Genomic DNA, 22,554 nt, shown 5'->3' on the forward strand with positions numbered 1-22,554 from the left:
GACTTTACAAGTGGCTACCTAATAACTCCTGTCTGGAGACAATAAATTCCTAGTAAAATCCTACTAATCATTAATAACGATCCATGCCCAATAATAATAAATTCTATGGAGTACAAGGAAGAGGATTCCAGGGAAGAATATCAGATTTCACCAGACTAGAAGACTGGTCAGCAACAAAAGGGAAAATCCAATCAGAATCAAATAAAACATTCACAGTATGTCCAATAAATCCTTTTCAATAACATTAAGTCTTGTACAGTAGGATATCAACAGAGATAAATTCAATTCAATATAAATAACAGCCCAGCAAGCATATATCTGGATAACATGGAGGAACAGTCCAGTAGCTCGTCACATATTAAGGAGGGAGACAGAGAAAAACTGATCCTATAAAGAGAGAGTTTGGAGTAAAAGATGGTTGTTAACCTTCAAAATCCATTTTAGCAATTGTGTTCTTGGACTGGCTCCAGGCTGTGCTACTTCTAGAATTTCATCTTCCTTTTGATGCTATTGAATAGAAACAAAAAGGCAGCAATTCTCTCCCCTGCCCCCCAAATCCATTTGCGGCTTCCTCTTTGTGTCCTAGCAGCAGTAGGTGTTCCAAATTTCAGACATAAGGAGCACTCAGAGGTATGGTTCATATATATGCTTTGTAACAACATCCCTTCCTCCTCCTCCTCCTCATTATCACTATTATATAAATGTAAGCCCTTTTTTCCTCCAAGAAGCTCAGGGTGGCATTCACAACAACTCTCTGAGGTAGACTTAGCTGACAAGGTCACCCAGTGACTGCTGTGTGAGGATTTGAAGCCAAGTCTCTCCAGCCCTCGACTATTTAACCACTACACTGCATACTCTATGTCTATTCTGAAGAATAGAGGCATCTTCCCCCAACCCACTCACACCCTCGCCTGATTTCAGAATAGGCAACCGTTACTTCGCAGTGCTTCTAGTATTCTCAAGCTTTCATGACATGGTCAGGTTTTGTGGATCCACCACTACTTCTTGCCATAACCATATAGACTACTGTCTTCTACCACTTTCTGCCCTCTAACCTTCTCTCTCCAAATTTTGGTGTTTGTTTTCACCTGAAAGCTCTTACAGGGAGCATAAATTGCTAGAGTTTGCATGTTACTTGAGGGGCGGGGAGTTCTAAGGGCTGCAACTAAAGCAGACTAGAATCCATGGATGGCTCTTATGCCCTGAGACTCAGGTTTTGGGGTCCATCCAGATTAGGACATTTAAATCCCAGGGCTATCAGATAAATTCAGCTTCCTATGGTATGAATCTTGGGTCCACCACTTTTGCAGCAGTGTTATTTTAAAACACTACTTTGAAAGGGGGGAAATCGCTCATTCTGAAAGATATAGTGTGGCGTAAGAGAGTTTCCCAAATTTCTAATTGTTCCAGTGGGGGAAAAATGGGGAAAGGGATTTCATCATCATCATCATCATCATCGGGGAAAGATAACTGTGCTGGTACTTGATGGGGGAAAAAATCTCTGTTGCTACTACCTTTATTAGGGTCAACAAAAATGCTAGAAAAGATTGTGAAAGCTTTTGAGTTATCCAGAACCCTTCATCAGGCTAGGTAGTACAAAAAACAGGGACCATCTTGTTGCCCCCTGAAGTTTTCCATTTTCCTGGGCTTTCACATCTCTAATTTTGCCCCTTTGCCTCTGGACCAGATCCCTGGGCCCTACCTAGGTAACAAACTCTTGTCTTCTAAGAGTCAGCAGTGCCATGACATCACGAGGCCCCACCTCATGTCATCACTGTGTGAAAACATGAATCTCAGGCTTTGAGAGAGGCCAGAGACCTGGCAACCTTATGCATCACAGTGCCTGTTCTATACCTATGGGTACAGCAAGAAGACATGAAGGTGTTAGAAGCATTCTCAAACAATAGTTTCCTGTTTAATCATCTGGAAGAAAGCAGAGCTCTCCATTATCCTAAATGTCCATGTGGGTTTCTACCCATTTTCTGCCTTACTTAGAAGTGGCCTGTTTTTGAAGCGTTTTATGGACTTGTGTTTCCAACCATCAGCTATCTGTATTAGCAATGCCCTGAAGAAAGAAAATCTAGAAATGACTTTTTCTTGCTTTATTTTTTTTGTTTTTTGTCAAACTAGTAGAGACTTTTAAAACATGCTTGCCTATGCCATAAAAGATTTTTAGATACTTTGGCCCTGTTCAGACAACACTCTAAGCCATGGTTAGGCCGCTAACCCTTTTGCAGTAAATGGTTAGTGAATATGTTTAAACTGTGGTTATGTAGCCACCATAGTTAAGAATGGTTCACACAACACGCTAAGCCATGGTTCACATGACACTCTAAGCCATAATGTTTAGCTCTAAATGCTTAATCATTGTGGCTTAAGCCAGATCTACACCAAGCAGGATATAACACTTCTAAAGCGGTTTGAAAACGGTGTATGGAATATATCCTGGACCCCAACAGTTGTCAATATTGTTATAAACAGTTATAAAGCAGTAGTGTAGATCTTGGCTTAGTGTGTCACCTGAACAAGGTCTATGGTGGCTTAGCATGTCATGTGAATGGCGTTTTTCCTAGCTATGGTGGCTACATAACCACAGTTTAACCATGCTCACTAACCAATTGATGGTGCTATATAAATAAATAAATAAATAAATAAATAAATAATAATAATAATAATAATAGGGTTAGTGCCCCTAACCATGGCTTAGTGTGTTGTCTGAAACAGGCCCTTTATGTCTTACTTTGGCCTCCTCTATTGATATGCCTTGGTTATAAAAGGGACTTCTTTTTCTCTATGTAGTATTGCCATCTATCTTGAGCATGATACAGGTCAAAATATTCAACTTCCGTTCCTGTAAAGATAATTATCAGGGCACATCTTACATGTGAATTTCTCAACAGTGTCATGGTAATTACAGCTTCTCCTGTTGATCAATCTGCTACTATTGGTATTTTTTAACAAGCACTAAAAACCTTATATAATATAAATAAGTCAGGTACCATGGGTTGGGCAGTTGTTACTACTAGTAGAATGACAATATAATGTAACACAACAATAATGCATGTTATAATTAAAAAAACACATTGAGGCTGGACTTGTACCAAAACAAACCCCAAACAAACTGTAGTGCTGAATGTTTAGTAGAATTGCTGAATCTGGGATGGGATTGTAACAGCTGTTGTTTGTAGTAGAACAGTTGCAATTGTTAGTGGAACGGTTGTAGTTGTTGATGCTATCTAACATATATGCTACAGTTGCTAATAACCATGTACCTTTTTTGTACAGTGTCATAATATAGCTAGACAACACTATATTAAAAAGGTACTTCTATATGTAAAATGAAGAGTTTTAGAACCTTCTTTTTTCAGAGCCTCTATTGCAGCATTGATCAACCCATTATAGTTTTTTTTAGGTAAACTTAATAGATCACTCTGAAAAAACAGTATGGACCCTTCATCATATCTGGAGGAAATGAGAGAGACCAGGGAAAGAAATGGGCAGTGCTCTCTACTTGCAAACACTCTGTAGCGTTTCCTTCACTAAGGGCACATGGTATTCATTATCCATCATACATCCTAAACTTATTATTATTATTATTATTATTATTATTATTATTATTTACATTTGTATACCGCCCCATAGCCGAGGCTTTCTGGGCGGTTTACATAGGATAAAAACACTTAAAAACAATATACAAAAATTTAAAATCACAAAAACATACAAAAACAAATCCAGGCTAATTACCATATTTCTTTGATTGTAAGATGCCATCGATTGTAAGACGCACACTAATTTCAGTACCACCAACAGAAAAAAAAAAACCTAAGACAAACCCGCGATTCTAAGACACACCCCATTTTTAGAGATGTTTAAATGGGGGGAAAAGTGCATCTTAGAATCGAAGAAATAGGGTACATATTGCTAAATGCCTGGGAGAAGAGAAAAGTCTTGTCCTGGCACCGAAAATATAACAATGTCAGCGCCAGGTGGGCCTCGTCAGGGAGATTGTTCTACAATTGGGGGGCCACCACAGAAAAGGCCCTCTCTTGTTGCCGTCTTCCGAGCTTCCCTCAGAGTAGGCACCCGGAGGAGGACCTTGGATGTTGAGCGCAGTGTACGGGTAGGTTCATGTCAGGAGAGGCAGCACATCAGGTACATAAAAGTTTGCGTTTCTGCGATTTACTGTGAATCACATAGCAGTAACAAAATGGTAACACTCATGCTTGCTACCCTTTTCCATCTTGGAAAACCTGTGTCACATCAAACATTGAGACATTCTGAAAGAGCATGTGGTGTAGCCCTCATGGGCAAGTATCACCTCAGTAAACTGCTACAACTGAGCAGTGACTGAGAGGGAGGGATCCCACACACCCTCACTGGCAGCTGTCACTTGGCAACCGCAGAGAAAGGGGAAGCTTGGTGCAGCACTGGTTAATGGGCAGCAATGCCCCATGTGTGCATAGGTCAACGAAAGACTCAGCCGTGCCAGGAGCTGGTAGTCATTCATCAGTAACATGCCTAAAGGAGCTACCTAAGGTATTGAACCTGTTTTGGTGATAGACTGAAACCTGGGGTGGATTCACTGCCCGACTGAGCCACCAACCTCCACTGCCCAAGTCCCAGTCCAACATTCTAACCACTACACCACACTGGCTCTCGTTTTTCCTGATGTTTTCTTTTCTTTTCTTTTTTTACTAAATGCAACAACAGAGCCTGAATTTTGGAGCAGGAGACTGGTAGGGGAAGATGTGCTTCTTCCCTATGTGCTTCTTCCCCACCCACAAAATTGGGTGGGATAGTTAATACCCTGGAAGACAGAAACAAACTTCAAAGTGATCTTGATAGGCTGGAATGCTGGGCTGAAAACAACAGGATGAAATTTAATAGGGATAAATGCCAAGTTCTACATTAGGAAATAGAAACCAAATGCACAGTTACAAGATGGGGGATACTTGGCTCAGCAGTACTACAAATGAGAAAGATCTTGGAATTGTTGTAGATTGCAAGCTGAATATGAGCCAACAGTGCGATATGGCTGCAAGAAAGGCCAATGCTATTTTGGGCTGCATTAATAGAAGTATAGCTTCCAAATCACGTGAGGTACTGGTTCCTCTCTATTCGGCCCTGGTTAGGCCTCATCTAGAGTATTGCGTCCAGTTCTGGGCTCCACAATTCAAGAAGGACGCAGACAAGCTGGAGCGTGTTCAGAGGAGGGCAACCAGGATGATCAGAGGTCTGGAAACAAAGCCCTATGAAGAGAGACTGAAAGAACTGGGCATGTTTAGCCTGGAGAAGAGAAGATTGAGGGGAGACATGATAGCACTCTTCAAATACTTAAAAGGTTGTCACACAGAGGAGGGCCAGGATCTCTTCTCGATCCTCCCAGAGTGCAGGACACGGAATAACGGGCTCAAGTTAAAGGAAGCCAGATTCCAGCTGGACATCAGGAAAAACTTCCTGACTGTTAGAGCAGTACGACAATGGAATCAGTTACCTAGGGAGGTTGTGGGCTCTCCCACACTAGAGGCATTCAAGAGGCAGCTGGACTACCATCTGTCAGGGATGCTTTAGGGTGGATTCCTGCATTGAGCAGGGGGTTGGACTCGATGGCCTTGTAGGCCCCTTCCAACTCTGCTATTCTATGATTCTATGATTCTTACCCCTCTCCCATCCAGTTGCACCATGGTAGGAAGGGATTGTTTGTCCAGTGTGGATAAACCTTTTGAAGGCCTGGGGTAGCTAATGATGCCACTACCTTATCTAGCAGGAGCATCAAGTAGCAGGATCTGCCACGAGCGAATGAGGCTCTGAAGAATTTAATGGTTGACTGATCCATTTATAAGCCTGGGGCTCAATTTCTCCTGCAATACAAGGATGCTTTTGCCATCAAATATTGTTAGAGTGTGTGTGTGTGTGTGTGTGTGTGTGTGTGTGTGTGTGTGTGTGTATTTTTCAAATGTGTGGGAGGTGTGTTTTATGCTGTGAACTAGCATTTATCTCTATTTATCGTTGCTCATAACTATGCAGTTGTCTTGACATAAAACTTTATGGAAAAAATGCTCTTCACCCCCTTGTTTCTCAAGAATAGAGAACTATAGACTGAATACAGAAGTATAGATTCAGGAGCCTTAGCTTCCTTTCCATTACAGTTGGATAGAAAAGGGAATTACAGCAGTGGTCATTTGTATGCTTGCAGCACCTGCTAAAATTCCCCCTTCATCACACCAGTTAAAGCTGCAGGAGCCCTGCCCTCTTTAGCTAGAGTGATACAAAAGAGGTTCAACGTTCCTGCTTTAAGCACAATCAGATAGATCCATGTGGGTGCATGTTTTTGTTACCTGTTTCTCATAGCTGATACTGGCTCAAGTCCTTTTGATACAAGAAGGTTAAAATATGAATGATAAATACAGAATCTTCCTAAGGCAAATGGGCAGAACCCTTTCCAAGTAAACACAGGGATATCCAAAGGCTGACACTGACTTGATTACATGACCTCTGGAAGTATAGGTTCTACAAGCAGAGCTATAAATTTATTTATAGTAATAAAGCTGTTTTGTCCTTTGTTATCAGCATTCAGGAAAGGCAGACCAATTGCCTGAGCTTTGGGAATATGTTAATTTTAGTACATCCAGGCAGAGAAGGCCTGAAGTCTCTGAACTGTGAAATAAGATTTCAGTAACTAAGGAAAGAAGCATTGGCTTTTACTCTTACCAAATTGTCTCCTGAGCTACCACAAATAGCTCTTCTTTATACCTTCTGCTTATTTTGGTGCTTCAGGCTTTGATGGTTAGATAGATGAATAAGAAGGATGCTTGCTGGTATAATAAAGGAAAATTTAATCGTAACAGTAGGCTGCAGAGCCCCAGTGTACAGCCATATGAATAAGTGGCTTTATTGATCACAAGCAACTAGCTGTTGCATAGGTAAGGTAAGCAGAAGGTTGTGTTCTGCTTTTATCTTCTGAAAACCAGGTAGAGACTAAGGTTGCCAACGGTTTGCTCCTGTGTCTTTAACAGTAGCTTGAGCTGCACATATAAGCAGGTAATCATGCTTTTTCTCTCTGCCATGAAAAGCTTTAGCTGCTGATTTTTGCAGATGAAGCTGTTGTTAAAGGCATGAGAGCAACCCAGGCTGAGGGGTTTTCTGGTCAGTCCGCAGTCAGAAAGGAGTTACGGCTGGTGTAGCGCTGTGCTAAAATCTATCCTCCAATTTTCTGAAAGTTTTCTTCCACCATGAAAAGGGCTTCTATTCCACCCCACCCGCCATCATTCTTGGTGTCTTTTGAATGTCTTTTGATGATTTTGAATTTGCATTATTGCTGGGTGGCCAGGGTGCTGTATTCCTTTCTTCTTTCTGTTACAAATCTCTCCATAGTTCTGCAGCTACCCCAGCTGCCACAACTTCCGATCTTTAAAAGGTCCATGGGAGCAGTTACCTTTTTATGTCTTCCTCTGGGCTTTAACTGAAGTGTGGGAAGCCATGGAGGCTGCAGAACACCAGAGAAATTATTGTATAATGAAAAACAGGACACTCACACACACCTCTTGGTAACCTCAGAATGAAGGTAAACACAAGAATCCTGTGCCCCACCTACAAGGATGTCACTAAAATTTTCCATCAAGATGGATACACATAGGAAAAAGAGCTCATTCTCTGCCGCTACTTGCCAACCAAAGATGCTGGAATTTTGCATGTCTTTCCTGACAGGATTTCCTAGAGGCCTACTTAGTCTGCTGAGCCCATGACTTCCTTGACTGGCCATTGGCGACTTTCCTGGGAATAAAAACTTCTGGGTCAGGCCCAGGCCATTATCCAAGTTCTTCTTTGTAGTCTCTATGCATTACACATATGGGCTCTGCGCCTGCGCGGAAACCGGAACCGGAACCTCAAATAGCTAAAAATAACGTTTTAGGCGGGAACCATCCCCAGCGCCACTGCGCATGTGCATGCGGTTCCCGCCTATACCTCAGTTCTTCATCATCCGCCATTGTGGCTAGACCTAGAAAACCGACCTCTTAGCGTTTTTCCTCGTAGTTTTTTCTTATACTTACCTTTTTCACTGTTTTTCCTCTCAGTATTCTCTCAGTATTCACTTCTCTCTTTCTCTTCTTCTTACTATATATATATATATATATATATATATATATATATAAATTAGATATAGTATTCTTTTTCGCGGCGATCCGCGGGTCACTAGGGCCTTCTGTCCTATGGCAGTAAAGGCTCCCTTTAGAAAGTGCGTTAGTTGCCGGGCGAAACTTAACCCAACTGACGGTCATTCGCTCTGCATAATCTGTTTGGGCGAAGGCCACAAAGTCGAGACTTGCCACCACTGCATGTCTTTTACTAAACAGACGCGCAAGAATCGAGCAGATCGACTGAGGTCCATTCTGTGGAAAAAGGCACTCAAAGCGACTGACGTTCCCAAACAGAAAACAATGGAGAAACCTACGATTCCAAAAAAGACGATTACTCTTACACAACAGAGTATCGACGATGACCAGAGCTCTGGCGTACAAACGTTCGTCATCTCTGAAACGACCATGGCAGAAAAGAGGACGGATATACCCCTCACACCTGGTCGCTCTTTGGTTAGCTCTGTGGCTAGAAAAATTTCTAAAAAAATTTAGAAACTCGATACCGACGACTAGACACATGATACCAACCTGGAGTTTGTCGATAGTACTACATGCCTTGACAAGGAAACCATTCGAACCCTTGGCTACGGTTGACCTAAGGCTATTGTCCTTTAAAGTAGCATTCCTCGTAGCAGTGACTTCTGCACGACGTGCAAGCGAGATTAGGGCTTTAAGAGTCGACCCACCTTACTTAACCTTTCACAAGGATAAGGTGATACTCCGCACCGATATAGCCTTTCTACCGAAGGTAGTGTCGGCTTTCCTTACAGTGCAGGACATTGTACTGCCTGCATTTTTTCCTAATCCTACAACACCAGTGGACCGTACCTTGCACCTATTGGATGTTAGAAGAGCCCTTGCGTTCTACAAGGCAAGGACGGAAAACTTCAGAAAGACAAAACAGCTGTTTGTGTGTTATGGGGAACCTCGTAAGGGTCTCCCAATATCTTGCCAACGTCTTTCCCACTGGATAACTCAGACAATTGAAATGGCTTATGCCTTGTCTAACCTGCAGCTATCTGACACTGTGACAGCCCACTCCACTAGATCGGTGGCAACTTCAATGGCTTTTCGCAGGGGTGTCCCCCTACAAGAAGTATGCAGGGCAGCAACGTGGTCAACTCCATCCACGTTCATCAAACATTTACATTTCTGTAAACCGCCCAGAGAGCCCTGGCTATGGGAGCGGTATATAAGTGTAATAAATAAATAAATAAATAAATAAATATAAAATACAACCTTGATGTGAGGGCGTGACAGGATTGTTCATTTGGAAGAGCGGTCCTGTCTGAAATATTAAGATGACACACCAACCCGCCTCCAGGTATGTCAGCTTGCTAATCGCCCATATGTGTGGTGCATAGAGACCACGAAGAAGAAATGCAGGTTGCTTACCTGTAATTGTAGTTCTTCGAGTGGTCAGCTATGCATTCACACAACCCACCCACCATCCCCTCTTGATGGTGTATTTTGATACTTTTTTGTGTGTGATTTGATTACACTAAATGTCTTCTTATACAAAGTTTAGGGGCCACAATGTCGGACTCCTGTAAACTGAGGTATAGGCGGGAACCGCGTGCACATGCGCAGTGGCGCTGGGGATGGTTCCCGCCTAAAACATTATTTTTAGCTATTTGAGGTTCTGGTTCAGGTCTCCGTGTGGGCGCAGAGCCCATATGTGTGAATGCATAGATGACCACTCGAAGAACTACAGTTACAGGTAAGCAACCTGCATAAACTGTCTACCACCAAGAACTCCAGTTGTTAGAGAACATGGGCAAGAGGGTGCTGTTGCACTCGTGTCCTGCTTGCGGGTTCCTGGTCAACAGTTGGTCGCAGAGTGTTGGACTACATGGAATCATAGAATCATAGAATCATAGAATAGCAGAGTTGGAAGGGGCCATTAAGTCCAACCCCCTGCTCAATGCAGGAATCCACCCTAAAGCATCCCTGACAGATGGTAGTCCAGCTGCCTTTTGAAGGCCTCTAGTGTGAGGGAGCCCACAACCTCCCTAGGTAACTGATTCCATTGTCATACTACTCTAACAGTCAGGAAGTTTTTCCTGATGTCCAGCTGGAATCTGGCTTCCTTTAACTTGAGCCCGTTATTCTGTGTCCTGCACTCTGGGAGAATCGAGAAGAGATTCTGGCCCTCCTCTGTGCGACAACCTTTTAAGTATTTGAAGAGTGCTATCATGTCTCCCCTCAATCTTCTCTTCTCCAGGCTAAACATGCCCAGTTCTTTCAGTCTCTCTTCATAGGGCTTTGTTTCTAGACCCCTGATCATCCTGGTTGCCCTCTTCTGAACACGCTCCAGCTTGTCTGCATCCTTCTTGAATTGTGGAGCCCAGAACTGGACGCAATACTCTAGGTGAGGCCTAACCAGGGCCCTAGGTCTGATCCAGCATGGCTCTTCTTATGAACGCCAGCATTTTCCCTGTGCTTCTTAGGCCTAATCTATACCTGCAGCTGCTTCCAAATTTCCCCACTTCCGTGATTGGCGCTCACAGGACAGCCGATGTGTGCATATATTTTTAATTACACAGACAGTACCACTTTGCACAAACATGTGTACGAAGTGTCCCCAAAGATACTGTGCTTAAAACCAGTCATTTATAAGTTGTAGAAATAAGGGTTGTGTCAAAGGCCAGTATCAAAAGCTCCATACATGTGGTGTAGATTTGCATTCTAGTTGTATAATAATCCAAGGGAACGCTGCAAATCAATCATTTTTTTTGTGATGTTGCAGGGAAAACCTGAAGAATGTGACCTTTTAAAATATACATTACAATACATAATCCTCTTCTGTTATGATTTATATGTTTGCTATTTTCAGAGTATTACCTACATTGCAGTCATAATGCAGAACAAACCTAATTTGATTTCTCCTTCACTTGTTGAGTACTTCCTGGACGGATGGACACGTTCTTTTCTTCAGTGTAGCTCCAATAAACTACAGTTTAATTAGCCTGCTATAGGTCTGTATTAAATAGATGCCCTGATTCTCTCAGGCTAGCAAGACATTTCACAGGGCTTTGCCAGTGGGATTTTTCTCATTTCAGAGTTCAGTCCCAGCTTACACCTCCTTTAGAATTTTACCCACCCTTCACAGGTCTGGCTTCGGTGACTGCTGCCACTCAATCAGAGCACCTTAGTACAGCATGGTTTTTGTTTTGGTTATATTTATTTAAAATGTTTTTATCCTGCCTTATGCCGCAAAGATGCTCAATGCAATTCACAATATAAGCTAAAACAATACAATATTCACGCAATAAAGTAAAATCAAGTGAGATCAGAACCGAAACTTCACAAAACAGAGCAGACACGCAAAGGAAGTTGTTTTATACACGTCAGGTACTTGCTTGGTCCATCTAGCTCAGTAGCAATTCCTCCGTGGTAGCAGTTCTTAAATGTTTCAGCCTAAGGACTCTTCCAGTCCTATCTGGAGCCACAGCTAGACCTAAGGTTTATCCTGGGATCATTCAGGGTTCGCTCCTGCTTGAGCACTGGATCCCCTGTGTGTCACGTAGATGAACAGGTTTGACCCCTGGATGATCCAGGGATAAACCTTAGGTCTAGCTATGGCCTGGAAATGTCAGGAACTGAACACGGGACCTTTCACACCACACACTAAGTCATGGCTCACACAACACACTAAACCATAATGTTTAATTCAAAATGCTTAACCACTGTGGCTTAGCGCATCATTTGAACAGGATCATTGTGATAGTCACATATAGGGCTATAAGAGGATTTGAGAAAGTTCATGGTATTAATACTCTCCCTTTTTAACTAATTCATTAAACAGTGAAATTTATATAAATGTGCATGTTACCAAAACTTTAATTAAAGAAATATAACATAAGTTACAACTTAATAAACAAAAACTTTGTTTTTGCTAAACAAAAAAAGCTACCACAATTTAGAAGGAAAGACTATCTTCAATATTTTTTAGTCTTTTACACATCTACTCAGAAAGTTTATATATGTATTTATTTATTTACTGCATTTCTATACCGCCCAATAGCCGAAGCCCAATATACTCTGAAGCATATTGATTGCGTGCATGCAAGATAGGGGATCAATTTTCTTTTTTTATTTCTCTAATACTGATGTTTAGATAGAGCAGGCCACATATTTCATTCATTCAGTCAAATTAAACTAGACAAGATAGCAGTAGCTGTCGGGGGAATTAACCTTATATTACCAAAGTCTACTTCTTTGATATCGTCTTCCGAGTCTTCCATAAATGTGAAAAAGTTCATGTTAGAACTACAGTGCATGCTGAGGTTCTAGAAGCAGTTATAGTATTCATGAGTGTTAAGGAGGAGGAGGAGGAGGAGGAGGTGGTGGTGGTGAGTGGATCTTAAATCAGAAGTGCATCTGTGACAATGCTAGACCATTAGTTCAAAACTAGAGATGTAGTCCTTGTGTTGCCATTTTTAAAAGTACATTAATGTTTGATATTCTGCTTTCCTTCAGAGGCAGAAATCTCGTTGCCAATCATAGAAGCTGATGCCCTTGAGAACAGGAGGGCAATGCACCTGTGGCCCATGAAGCATGGCTAAAGGAGTTTGTTTTGTCACCTGAATTTGACTTGAGAATGCTGCTTTAGAGTTAACTTAATTATACAGATTATTAGCCCTTCTTTTCCAGAAAATTCCTGCACAATGAAAGGTGTAACTGCAAAGGAAGCAAAAGGACATCTTTCAAGCACAAAATAGCATTCTTCATTTCCAAATATAGCCCGCAAGTTATTTTGGGCAATGCGGTTAACCTCAATTAACAGCTCAAAAATAACATGACCACTTTTAAAATCTCTTCACTGGCTGCTGATTAGTTTCCGGGCAAAGTATAAAGTGTTGGTTATCACCTTTAAAGCCCTACATGGTTTGGGTCCAGGCTACCTGCGGGATCACCATCTCCCGTACAATCCACCCTGCACACTCAGGTCCTCTGGGAAGAACTTCCTTCAGCCAGCCAAAATAGGCTGACAGGTATTACCCAGAGGACCTTTTCCTCTGATGCTCCCAGATTGTGGAATGGCCTGCCGGAGGAGATTCGTCAACTTAGCAGTCTTTTAGCATTTAAGGAAGCTTATAAAGACTGATCTCTTCCGGCAGGCCTATCCAGTGGAATTTTAGGATGCTTTTAGTATGTTTTTAGGAAGTTTTAAATATTGTGTTTTGATTAATATTTTACGTATTTTATACTTGTTGTTGTTCCCCGCCTCGATCAGGATGGAGAGGGGGGTTAGAAATTATTATTATTATTATTATTATTATTATTATTATTATTATTATTATTATTATTTATTTTATTTATTTATTTATTTATTTATTACATTTTTATACCGCCCAATAGCCGAAGCTCTCTGGGCGGTTCACAAAAATTAAAATCATCATAAAACAACCAACAAGTTAAAAATACAAATACAAAATACAATATAAAAAGCACAACCAGGATAAAACCACGCAGCAAAATTGATATAAGGTTAAAATACAGAGTTAAAACAGTATAATTTAAATTTAAGTTAAAATTAAGTGTTAAAATACTGAGTGAATAAAAAGGTCTTCAGCTGGCGACGAAAGGAGTACAGTGTAGGCGCCAGGCGGACCTCTCTGGGGAGCTCATTCCACAACCGGGGTGCCACAGCGGAGAAAGCCCTCCTCCTAGTAGCCACCTGCCTCACTTCCTTTGGCAGGGGCTCACGGAGAAGGGCCCCTGTAGATGATCTTAAGGTCCGGGTAGGTACATATGGGAGGAGGCGTTCCTTCAAATAACCTGGCCCCAAACCGTTTAGGGCTTTAAATGTCAATACCAGCACTTTGAATCGGGCCCGGACCTGGACTGGCAGCCAATGAAGTTGTAAAAGGACTGGCGTAATGTGATCTCGCCAGCCAGTCCCTGTTAGTAAACGGGCTGCCCTGTTTTGTACCAGCTGAAGCTTCCGGACCGTTTTCAAAGGCAGCCCCACGTATAACGCATTGCAGTAATCCAAACGAGAGGTTATCAGAGCATGGATAACTGTAGCTAGGCTATCACTGTCCAGATAAGGGCGCAGTTGGTATATCAGCCTAAGCTGATAAAAGGTGCTCTTTGCCACTGAGTTCACCTGTGCCTCAAGTGACAGTTCTGGATCGAAGAGCACCCCCAAACTACGGACCCGATCCTTTAGAGAGAGTGCAACCCCGTCCAGGACAGGGCAAACATCACCTCGCCGGACAAATGAACCACCCGCTAACAGTACCTCCGTCTTGTCTGGATTGAGTCTCAGTTTGTTAGCCCTCATCCAGTCCATTACCGTGCCCAGGCACTGGTTCAGAACAGCCACTGCCTCACCTGGGTTTGATGAAAAGGAAAGGTAGAGCTGGGTGTCATCCGCATATTGATGACACCTCAGTCCACATCTCCGGATAACCTCCCCCAGCGGCTTCATGTATATGTTAAACAGCATAGGGGATAAAATAGAGCCCTGCGGAACCCCATGGCTTAGGAGCCACGGCACAGAGCAATCATCCCCCAGCACCACCTTCTGGAATCGGCCATCCAAGTAGGAGCGGAACCACTGCAACGCAGTACCTCCAACTCCCAGCTCAGACAACCTATCCAGAAGGATACCATGGTCGATGGTATCGAAGGCCGCTGAGAGGTCCAGGAGAACCAACAGGGTCACACTCCCCCTGTCTCTCTCCCGACAGAGGTCATCCCACAGGGCGACCAAGGCAGTTTCTGTTCCAAAACCAGGCCTGAAACCCGATTGAAATGGATCTAGATAATCCGTTTCATTCAAGAGTGCCTGGAGTTGTCCTGCAACCACCCGCTCAAGCACCTTGCCCAGGAAAGGGATATTAGCCACCGGCCTGTAGTTGTTAACCTCCTCCGGGTCCAGATTAGGCTTCTTCAGAAGTGGTCTAATTACCGCCTCTTTTAAAGAGGCCGGCACCACTCCCTCTCTCAAGGAGGCATTTACAACCTCCTGGACCCAGCCGGCGATCCCCTCCTTATTTGATGTAATGAGCCACGAGGGGCAAGGGTCAAGCACACAGGTGGTCGACCGGACTTGGCCAAGCACCTTGTCCACATCCTCGGGCCTCAATAACTGAAACTCATCCAATAAAACTGAGCCGGACGGCGCTCTGAACGCCTCTACTAGTGGTGCTGCATTAAGTGTGGTGTCCAATTCATGACGAATCTGAGCGACTTTATCTTCAAAGTGCCGTGCAAACTCGTCACAGCGTGCTACCGAGGGTTCAACTATCTCACGCCCTGGCCCAGAGTGTAACAGGCCACGAACCACTCGGAAAAGCTCCGCCGGACGACACCGAGAAGACGCAATGCTGGTGGAAAAGAACTGCCTCTTTGCCACCCTCACCGCCACAGAGTAGGCTCGATAGTGAGCTCTAGCCCGTGTTCGATCAGACCCAGCACGAGTTTTCCTCCACCTGCGTTCTAGCCGTCTCCCCTCTTGCTTCATCGCCCTCAGCTCAGATGTATACCAAGGAGCTGACCGGGCTCTGCTCAGAGGGAGAGGACGCTTGGGCGCGATCGTGTCAATAATAATTATTATTATTATTATTATTATTATTGAATTACCAAAGCAATAAAGTATTCGGGGGCCATAGCATTTTGCATATCCTTCACAAGTGGAATGCGGAGAGAATCGTTTGCAGGAGTCGTCTTTTTAATGCAGTGGATACATGTCTACACAGTACAGACTTACCTAGGGGATAATCGTGGGATGGCAGAGGGGTTGTTGCTTCTGCTCAACAGGGCCTAATCCTGGAAGGTGCAGCCCTGCAGACAACTCTTGATGAATGCAGACTTCACTCATTTTAACAGCCCTTTTTGTTGGGAGGAGAGCAGCCAGGAACTTGAAATATCTCTGTATTCGGTCTGTGTAGCTCTGCGTTAGCAGATTCTGTTCCCGTTCTGCATGCATGGATTCCTACACACCTGCATATGTGCTTGTGCATGGAGGGCAGCTTTCTCAACAGCTGGTGCAGCTTGCAGATTCAGCAGTGCATTGATGGATAGATGGTGTAGCCTAATACATTCCGAGAACCATAACCTAAGCGCTCATGTCTAGTCAGATTGGGAATTGAAACCGTAATGGTTGCTGCAGCTGTAACTTTCCAGACTGCACTGCACCAAGCAAGCATTTGCTGTATGGAGCAATTTGTCTCCGGAGAAGGATAAAATATAGGATGGTATTTACAGCAACCCCAAGCCAGCTTATAAAAGTGTTTTATGGAGAGCTGTCACTACAGATAGCACCACGGTACACAAAGCGCTTCTGGTAATTTTATTATTTTCCCCCCTGTTGCTGGAAGGGATCGCCGAGAGCTTCTGAATTTGCAAAGTCCGGGGTGGGTGAATGAATCGATCAATAATTAATCTAAACTATGCTGAAAGCACCTGACAATGATAGCTTGAGACTGTACTACTACAGTGTGGTGTTGGAGTTGGCATGCTGCACTTGGACATAAGTGACCTTGTTACAGAATCCAACTCTTTGTCCTAAGCCTACCTCGCAGGGTTGTTGTAAGGATACTACCAGGTATAGGTTTCAGCAAGTTGTAGTTAGATTTAAGTTTGGAATGCCCTTGGCCTTGAGCCATTTAGAGTTCCCTGGGAAACTGATAGAGTGCTTAGAAAGGTGTGGGGGTTGTTGTTGTTGAAGGAGTCACTCAGATTGTAGCATCATCTTGGTGGGCTGAGTACTTCCACTCTGTTTGGACACGGGCATGATTTATGGGCCAGAGCCCTGTCTGTCAAGTGGTTCTGAACAGGCCTACACCTCTCTTTATAAGCTGGAGCAAAGGCGAGGAGCCTTTAATAGGATCAACTTTGACTCATGGCCCGAAATCCCTCCCTTATTTGGATCCATCATCATTTGCGACTTTGAAAGCACTCTGCGCAAGGACTCTTTTCGATTTGGACTTTGGATTTCTAAAGACTGTGCCTTGAAAAATACTGTGAGGCTTTTCATAGACTTGAACTTGTATTTGCTGTGGATTGTGTGTTTGTGGTCAGCTCAGTGTGGTGGCAGGCTGGGGTTGACTGTTGGACTTTTCCTCTGCTGACTCAGGTGGCGGGAGGTTCCCAGTGCTAAAGCAGAAGGACGGGACTCTTTATGACTGAGGTTTTACCTTTCCTGTGATTGTGTATGTTATCAACCGCTCATTGTAAGGGTAAACTGGGGTTGATTTTTATTGTTGGACTTTTCCTCTGCAGACTCACGTGGCAGGGAGTTCCTGGTGCTAAAGTACTTACACGGGAGGTCTTGTGCTTGAGATTTTTACCTTCCCTGTGATCTTGTTTAGGCTTTGGCCATGTTCCCTGAGTAACCAATGAATGATCTACATTTGGACTAGCTGCCTAGACATGGTTGGTTAAGCCTTTCAAGAATGTCCCATTGTGATTGCCTGAAGAATCATATCAGGAATCTTTCCCCTCCCTCAGTCGGGTTTGGAAACCGTTTTTGGTACCATTGAGATGGCAACTCGGAAACCAGGTTGTTATTGTAGTGAGTAGCATTTTGACTGTATGTTATCTTGGAGCTTAAAGCTTTCTCACCAACAATCAGCTTTTAGTATTTCTGAAGTGTGTAACCATTAAGCTTTTCACCGTGAGATTTCCCTTAATAAAAGAAGTCTCACTGATGTGAATGTCCCGTGTCAGTTTGCCCATATGTGTGAATGCTGGAGGGAATGGGAAACACAACAGATACCATGGTAATGGGAACAATAAATGTTGCCATGACTCCTTGGAGGAGGATCAGGATACAAATGTGCTAAATAATTAGCCAAGTGTATTATCCAGGGATGGGGGTTAACACAATAAATTAGGGAGTATATGGTCAGGATAAAGCTATTTCAAGTACAATGCAGATACTATGTTTTGAAACTATTCTCCATAACTGTAAGGTTGGGAATTTGCAGTCTAATCTGATCTCAAAGCCTTCCCTTGTTTGGAGCCAAAGATAGCTAGATTGCATTGCATTTATATCTCTCCTTTTTTCCTCCAAGGAATTCAAGGCGGCATATAAAATCCTCCTCTCCATTTCTATCTTCACAACTACAACACTGTGAGGTAGGTTGGGCTGAGAGTCTGTGGCCCTTTCTACACCTAAGGATTATCCCAGTCAAATGGAGGGATCGTCCCTGCTGTATCCCCTGTGTGTTATTTGGATGCACAGGGATGATCCCAGGACGATCCTGGGGGGGAAAGGCAGGTGTAGAAACGGCCTGTGATTGGCCCAAAGTCATCCAGTGGGCTTCCATGGCCGAATGGGGACTAGAACCTGGATCTCCTGACTCCCAGTCCAACACTCTAGCCACCACACCACACTGGCTTGAAAGACTATACATATATATTAGCACATGCAAATCTGTGCCCTCTTTTATCTTTTTTTTGTGCATTTTTTTTCTTTTTAGCAATGTGCAAGTGGCCACCCTAGAGTGCCCAGCACCAGTGCCTAAACATATTTATTCCGATCACTTCAAGATGGTAAAATGGCTAGGGCATGCTGCGGGTTGTAGGTCTTTTTTGAGACTAAACATGCATAGGATTGTGCCTTAATACTTCTTAACAGTCCCAGGCGGGTAGTTAGTAATCTCTTGACTCAGTTCTTTTTCATCGTGAAATGTCAGCTATAAAATCATGTCAACTATAGTAAGTGTCACAGTACCAGAGAGAAACAGTGACCTGTGAATAACCCATCACAATTGCAAAAGAATTCCTTATTTGTATGGATAGAGGTTGTCTTGAGCAGACCAAAGCAGGATAATTACAAAATCTTAATTTTATAAACAAGCCCTGAAATGATGATTAAATAACTTATTTATTAGAAAAAAGGGGATATTATTTTTGTGAAATGCCTCACCAAGAAGCAGAAGTTTTCAGACTTCAGAAGCTTTTATGGGTAGTTGAGCCTGCATAATCTCCTCAGGGTCAGAATAATCTTGGGCCTATACAAACTAATAATAAGCAGGGACTGTTTTCAGTTGTTGCAAATGTTTCTTTTTCTCCAATCTAAGATTTGCTTTGGTTTGGTTTTTGTCTTGTTTTTTTCCTAGTCAGCTGCAATAATAAATAGTTGAGAGTTTGGGAAAGAGGTGTATGTCACTTTTCTCACATATACTATAATCATCTTGCCCACAGTCAGGAAGTAACATAATGTAATAAGCTTCAATTATCTGTACACAGGTGGAGTAGAAGAAGAGATCCCAAAATGAACATCATGCCAGATTGTACATTATAAAAGCTTTCAAAGCCTTTAATATAAATATCTTGGGGGTGTGTGCATTTAAGTAGTAATGTCTTGTGAGCAAGATGGATTGCTGAATACGTCTCTTTATAAAAGGTGTAATACTGTAGATTGACAGTGTCTGTCTTGAAAAAGCAAAGCAACAGGGTTTATTTATTTGTGGCATTCGTATTGGCTGTGCAATAACTAAGTTCTCTGGTCAGCTCGCAACGATAAAATATTTAAAATGCAGTATTAAAATACCTCCCCAAAAAGGCCATATAACCAATAAATTACAGCCTAAAATATCCACCAGGGGAGAGGAATAAAATCAATTTTACAGCATTGCACAGGACAGATCGAAACAGTGGATTAAAAAACAGCCTTGAGGTCTCCACAGAGAGACAAAAAGATGTTGCTAATGAGAATCTGTTTGGATGCCAATATGCTCATGTGCACACTCACATGAACAGTTAATTTGGACCTTTGTAGGCAAGGCACAGAACAGTGCATGTAATCCAAAAAGAAGGTGTTGAACCTAGGAAGCAAAAGAGTAAGAACCCCCACAGAGGGTAGTTTCAGTGAAGTTTCCTCATAAGAAGAAGACACGTACGAGTCCCAATAAACTGACAGGAAATCGCAGCATAGCAGTTCTTGATGAATATGAACTTTGCTTTTTGTTCTTCCTTTGGGGAAAAAATGTGTGTGGGCCACAGTAATTGCTTCAGCTTCCCCTTTCTACAGATAAAGGACTGGGCAAAGTTCCCTCTTATAGGTTTTGGGAGTGTGTCGATGAGCAAGCAAATTGATTTAGGTCTGATTGCGTGTGTCAAGGCAATTTGAAATATGACTTCCAACATAACCCCCCACCCCCCAGTAGCATACAAAATTGTACATAGCATAATGCTTTACGTTTGTATTATCCAGAATAGGTACAATTCCAAGGCAAGCATCCATATTATGCAAAAGCTCTGCATAACTTGTGCGTGGCTTCATTTGAGCTGGTCTGTCAACCCCAAAGCTGGACTTGTCCCAGGAGTTTATGAAGTAACCAAGAATATTTCTGAGCATTTACTTATTGAATTTCTGGATTGAACAAAAACAGCTAGCTAACCTGGTACAATTTCTTGGTGTTCTTGACACCAGATACCTCTATCTTCAGAAATTAGGCACTGCAGAAATAGGAAATGTAGTTATTAAAAAAAGGTAGAGTAGGAGAATATGGAATGGTTTGTGCCTAACTAAACAGAAGAATTAGTACTACAGAAAACATGTAAACATTTCATATTTATATGTTACTTATACTGTTTTCATATTTCCTAGCCTCTTACACAGTAAATAAAAGAAATATGATTCACCCCCCACCCCCAGGAAATGCTGTAATACTGCTTTTTCATCACTGATGTTTTTTTCTTCTTCTTTCATTATTGCTCTATCACTATTAATGATTGTGTTTTCCCTTTGTGCAGCTGGACAATCCAGATGAACAAGCAGCACAAATCAGACGGGAGTTAGATGGACGTCTTCAAATGGCAGACCAGATTGCCAAGGTAACAAAAGTTCTGACAATGCTACTACCTCTTGTGACTAGGTCTTTCCTGCACAGTTTGCAAAGACAGACTTGAGTTTACTTGCATGCTGATGCCTTAAGGCAGAGTGCAGCTTCTGACAAATCAGAGTCATTCAGACCAAACTAGCTGAGATGCCAATTATACAATTAGCAATGGTGTAAACTGCTGGTCAGCAGCTTCGAAGGTCCTCTGAACCCTTTCTCTCAGCATTGGCTGCAGAAAGGGAGTCTCCCCACCCCCCTCCGCGACTCTGTCCTTGAGAAAAGAGAGGTGGGGTGGACGGGGAGCTTCGGTCAATGTTCAGCAATAGGGCTCTAGCCCCTCTGTTAAGAAGTGGCTGCAGAAGCATCCTCCCCTCTCTTTCCTACGGGACAGAGATGCATGGAATATGCAGGCTTCAGTGACTGCAGGACCACCCCCTCCCTGCCTCTCCTATAGGAAAGAGATGTGGAGACTGCAGTTCCAGCCACAGCCACCCCTGTTTTCGCCATGGCCTGGAGAAGGGATGGGCATCACTGTGAGACCGCCAGGATTATTATTATTATTATTTATTTATATAGCACCATCGATGTACATGGTGCTGTACAGATAACACAGTAAATAGCAAGACCCTGCCACATAGGCTTATGATCCCGGCCCACCTCTGTAGCTTCAGTGTTGGGAGGAAGGCTTTTCTCTTGTCACACACACCAGAGGGTGGTGCCATGCTCACCATGGCAGGTATGGAGAATGTAATTGTTGAAGCCAGTCTCCAGGTATGCCAACGTGAGTGTCTTGCTAGAACATGTTTGCTGATTACTGTCAGGAATTTCTTCATATTAGACCATTGGTATCTCCTAAAGCAATGCAGCTTCATAGCTATGAACCTAATGATCCTGGATTCCTGCATAAAGACCTTCTTAAGCAATTGTATAGAGCTGCAAAGTTATGTATAGCTTGTAACTGGAAGTTTCCAAAGCAACCAACTAAAGAGTAGTGGATTAATAAAATCAGGGAGACCATGAGTATGTTTAAACTTATTCAGCAAGTGGAGTGAACAAGGAATCCCAGTGTGAAGAATGATATTATGACACCATGGTTTCCATTCATTTCTTGTGTTGAGGCACTTTAAACTTTTGATAAAGTTCCAACAAAGTACAGTTGTCTATTTTTTTCCTACTAATATGCACAAACACACAAAATGACATACATCAGGCACACACTCCTTTTATATGTTGCAGAATTTGTATTTTTACTTCATTATATATTGAGCTCCTACACAGACCATATTTTTGTAGATGTTCCATGAAAATATTACTTATAGACTAAGATTTATAATTAGTGAATTCCTTTGTTTATTTAGTAATTTTGATTTATGTTAATGTACTTTTGTGTTCCTCCTCATTCTCCTTCGCCTTCTCCTTCTCCCTCTTCCTCTTTCTCCTCCTTCTCCTCCTTCTCCTCCTCCTTCTTCTTTCCTTTATTTTGTTAAGCTGGAAACTTGCCAAACGTACTGCTTCTGGAAGGGAAAAAAAAATTAGCGTAGCTCATGGAAGGGAGCTCCACTGACTTATCCCACTCCAGAAGTGGGATTTTGGGCTAGTTTCCTGGTTTG

General features: G+C 42.7%; 1 protein-coding gene across 2 annotated transcripts in view; it reads left to right on the forward strand.

Annotated features, from left to right (window-relative positions):
- The window catches only part of CADPS (calcium dependent secretion activator), a 407,683-nt gene that overhangs the window by 138,806 nt on the left and 246,323 nt on the right, over positions 1 to 22,554 (forward strand). For both annotated transcript variants that reach the window (XM_063122067.1, XM_063122066.1), the window contains exon 4: positions 20,859 to 20,939. In XM_063122067.1, the coding sequence (XP_062978137.1) occupies positions 20,859 to 20,939 (81 nt within the window). The remainder of the gene's footprint in view (positions 1 to 20,858; positions 20,940 to 22,554) is intronic.

This window comes from Elgaria multicarinata, chromosome 3 (genome assembly GCF_023053635.1).
Source record: "Elgaria multicarinata webbii isolate HBS135686 ecotype San Diego chromosome 3, rElgMul1.1.pri, whole genome shotgun sequence".
NCBI classification, from domain to species: domain Eukaryota; kingdom Metazoa; phylum Chordata; class Lepidosauria; order Squamata; family Anguidae; genus Elgaria; species Elgaria multicarinata.